Source organism: Zingiber officinale, chromosome 1A (assembly GCF_018446385.1).
Source record: "Zingiber officinale cultivar Zhangliang chromosome 1A, Zo_v1.1, whole genome shotgun sequence".
Classification (NCBI taxonomy): domain Eukaryota; kingdom Viridiplantae; phylum Streptophyta; class Magnoliopsida; order Zingiberales; family Zingiberaceae; genus Zingiber; species Zingiber officinale.
Genome location: NC_055987.1, coordinates 22,855,794 through 22,859,673, shown reverse-complemented (window position 1 = coordinate 22,859,673; position 3,880 = coordinate 22,855,794). Strand labels below are relative to the sequence as shown.

Genomic DNA, 3,880 nt, shown 5'->3' with positions numbered 1-3,880 from the left:
CAATTTATGTTTTGTGCATCGAAGTGTATAAAGTCATATGTGCCAAGTGGGAGAATGTTAGAAATAATATTTTATTTATTATTAATGGCACACATGTATGATGGTTCATGTTCTTTGATTTTATTCGTGTTGACCTTGGGATGGGTTGACGGGAGCGCTGGGGGCGAGCGTATTCGCCTTTTGCCACAATATTCTTTGATTTTATTGTAATTAAATAGCATGATTAAATAGCCACAATTATGATTAGTGACTACATTCATATTGGTCAATGAAGAGACAATTCTCTTCATATTCATGCAAATAAATGTAAAGGAAGATAAAAAATCATTCTCATATTCATGCATTATGAGAATGAATAGATGGAATTAAGAGACAATTGAATGTACACATTGATGGAACGTGTAGATGAAAGATCACACAATGATCCTCCCTCTACCTTATGTATAGGTCTTTGCTCCATCAAAGAGACCAATGAAAGTAGAGAGGTAAGAGGGAGAAACACAATTGTCCAAGGGGTTCTAGTTTCTTCATGCTTGAAGGTCATCATGAGCAAGCTATGTTTTTTAAGTATTGTGAAAATCATCTAGTGCAAAATCTTGGACATTAAGGAATATGTAATAACTTAATTTACATATGCATATACTAAATTCATGGAAATATACGTTAGACTTACAATAAATAGAGGGGTTTAACTAAAAAATATATGAGAAATCATCTGTTTTCTGTAGCACAAACAAATCAAGGACCCTCAAATCTTACCAAGGAATAGACAGCAGGGAGTGCAACATTGGATTTACTAGATCCTTTACTAGATCCAGTTTCAAGGCCATATAGAGTAGTTGTTCTACAACTTTGGAGTTGGAGTGACAAAGAATGGCAGCGAATACAGAAAATGGATCATGAGTTATCTAGTTGTAGAACATCCATAAACAACAAACTGCTCTTATATTGCTGAAGGAATTACTGCATGTAGCTGTTGAGGGGGGCCTGAGCCTATCGGGTAGTCGCCAAATTCATTTCTCAAGGGCTTTGCAATTTCAGCATAGATAATCCTACCTTCAAATCTCTGCAAAACTGCTTCCCAGTCATGACAGGTCCATATAGATGATGGAGAGATAAAAACAGTACACAAACACACGCAGACATAAGCTGGAAAGATATTAAGCAAGTAAATTGGGCTACTGTTTCCCAGTTATGACGGGTTCATATCGATGATGAAGATATAAAAATAATATATATACACACAGAGATAAAGCTAGAAAGATGTTGAGCAATCATATTGGTTTGCCCTAGTGACCCATTAGCAAATTAGCAAATTGGGCACGTGACGCCTTTGCAAATTGAATAAGCAAGAAGTATTGTGGAAACAGAATCCAGTGGGTGAATGAGCCAACAAATTGGGTTCGGTTTCTTCAGTTAAATTGGGAAAAAAAATCCAGTTCAACTAAAAAAAGAGTGCAAAAAAATGAAAGGACTGGACAGGCCTTGGGTTCCAAGTTCTAGCGATTGAACCAAATGGTTCAGTTTGGTTTTCCAAACACTGACAATAATAGAATTTAAATGTTAAGTCAGGTAGATAACCGAATGGAGCAATCAAGTAGAATATGATACCCTACATGTAATTTCAAGCCCAGGACCCATGCCTAACAACTTGCTTTCAATTTGAAAAACACAAGCCAGAGAAATTTGAATTCCGGTTCTCATGTTTTTGTCTATCTATTACTAACTAACTCTAATGGGTGTGGCCTTCCTTAAGGTACTATTCACAATTTACAAAAATAACTCATTTTACTATCCATCCAAGCCTGAGCCCCATATAATTGTTAATAAACCTATTTTCTCTCAATAACCCCATAGTTAAAAGAGTTGCTACAACTCTGGATGTTCAGGATTAGAGATACTTTATTACTGCAACATATAGCACTAATCAGTAAGAAGTAAAACATCAAGATAATAACATGGATTTCCAGGAAGAAAAACTGAAGAAAAAGATGGTAGGAGCAAGACCTTTCGATCCATCTCTTCCAAGGCTAGAACAGCTTGCTCTTGACTTGAATATTGAATAAATGCATACCCTTTTGACCTCCACGTCTCCTCTTCTCTAGCGAGTTTAACTGTCAAATAATGTGAATTATCAGCTTAATGCAATTAAACCTAATTCCAAAATAGCTAACTTACCCATCAAAGGCATCCATCAAAAACTTACTTTCTACAATTTGACCAAATTTTGAGAATAATTTTATGAGAGTGGCTTCACCAGTTGAGTATGGAAGATCTGCAGTAACCAAACATGATGTTAGTATGAAAAAAAAACAAAAAGTGGCTCCTTATCACTTGCAATTGAACAATAATTATTTGCTTGTCATTTGACATGCTAAAATCCTGCTCACAAATAATTTCCAGTTTCATGATCAACCTACTTATAACTATGCTCTTCAGATAGATCATTGAGAATGATCGCTTATTATTGTTATGTTTTTCAACTCATCAGTTTAATTTTACTACATACAAAATAAATATAGGAGGAGAATGTCTATACCGAACACAAACTATTGCTGTTGCAAGACAGGCAATTCCTCTCCTTAAACCTAAACAAACAAGTTTTTTTTCCAACTTTTGCAAAATCAAGACAAAAAAATTTAAAAGTTGAAACTGAAGACAAAATTATGAAGCTGAACAGATCATAGCGGAACAGGAATTTCTACAAACACATGTTAGACAGAAAAAAAGAGTAAATATATATATGTATATACACGATTTGGCGCATCAAACATGACGTAAACGTCACCAGAGTGTTCAACGACTCGGAATGGTCATCAAAACGCAAAAATCAAGAGCGAACCCGAATTGAAGAAAACAAAAGGAAAGGGGGCAGAAGAAAGAAAAAAGGTACTTACTTCTAACGAATATTCTACTGGCGAGAGGGAGACGGCACGGGGAATCCTGGGAAGCACTTCCTATCGGCCGCGACGAAGAGGAAGGTAGGAGATTCGAGGACACTGAGCTTGTGGCCATCATGATTCACGCCCAGAGTCGAGACACGGACTCCCAACCCCCACAGTTGGTTTGACCGGTTAATAGAGCCATAAAATACTTTTATTTAATCAAGTATGCTGAAAAAAAATTAAGGAGAACACCATTTTAATTTAAATTATGAAAATAGTATTTCATTTTATATTTTATTAAATAATCACTCTATATTTAAACTGTTTTCCTTTTTTTCGATCATATGGTATTGTCCTCCATTGTTGAACCGTGTCAAGATTCCTTTACTTATGGGGAGATATTCATCCTACCCTAGATCTTTTGGAAGGTCGGAAATGTCCTGAGATTATGGTACAGTAGTAGAGTATTCAGATTGTAACTCAGGTACTCACGATTCGAGTCTTAGTTATGATAAATTTGTAGAAATTTTTTCCTCCAAATGGGACATGTAACTAAAGAATGCTGGGCTCCTGGGCTGCCCGCTGCGAGCGCTTCCCGATTTACTCTCATGGTCGATGGGAAACTTCCGTAGGATCAGACTGGTTACCACAGGCTCAACATTATCTAGTCTGATTAATTATTTTTTTTAAAAGGTCAGAGATATTTTACATCTATTGAAATTAACCTAAGGAGTTATTCGAGTAATCATCTATGTAAATATTAACTATGTCAATTCGTAAGATCTATTTAAAGCATTCATAATTAATTATGAAAGAAATATCTTCTTTAAATATTCTTTTAGAGACTTTTCAAAAATATTTGAGGTAAAATATTTGACGATGAGATCCTCTAGTTTCCTTTCTTGATCCGTTTCTAGACCAAGACAAGGGGATTGGTCGAAGGTAATGACCTCTACTTATTAACAGGTGGAGGGTCATTGTCCTCCACCAATATA

The 3,880-nt window shown here is 35.6% G+C and overlaps 1 protein-coding gene across 2 annotated transcripts; it reads right to left on the bottom strand.

Moving 5' to 3' along the window:
- Positions 1-669: 669 nt before the first annotated feature.
- LOC122001090 (glycine-rich RNA-binding protein 5, mitochondrial-like) lies at positions 670-3,087 on the bottom strand. 2 transcript variants are annotated; one of them, XM_042555674.1, is made up of 4 exons: positions 2,898-3,081; positions 2,207-2,275; positions 2,008-2,114; positions 670-1,066 (listed from the first exon to the last, which is right to left on the bottom strand). In XM_042555674.1, the coding sequence occupies exons 1-4, from the start codon at positions 3,016-3,018 to the stop codon at positions 944-946; spliced, it is 420 nt and encodes a 139-aa protein (XP_042411608.1). In that variant the 5' UTR covers positions 3,019-3,081; the 3' UTR covers positions 670-943. The 2 variants fall into 2 exon arrangements, with proteins under 2 accessions (XP_042411608.1, XP_042411614.1); XM_042555680.1 differs by having other exon boundaries at positions 938-1,074; positions 2,898-3,087.
- Between the last annotated feature and the right edge of the window lie 793 nt (positions 3,088-3,880).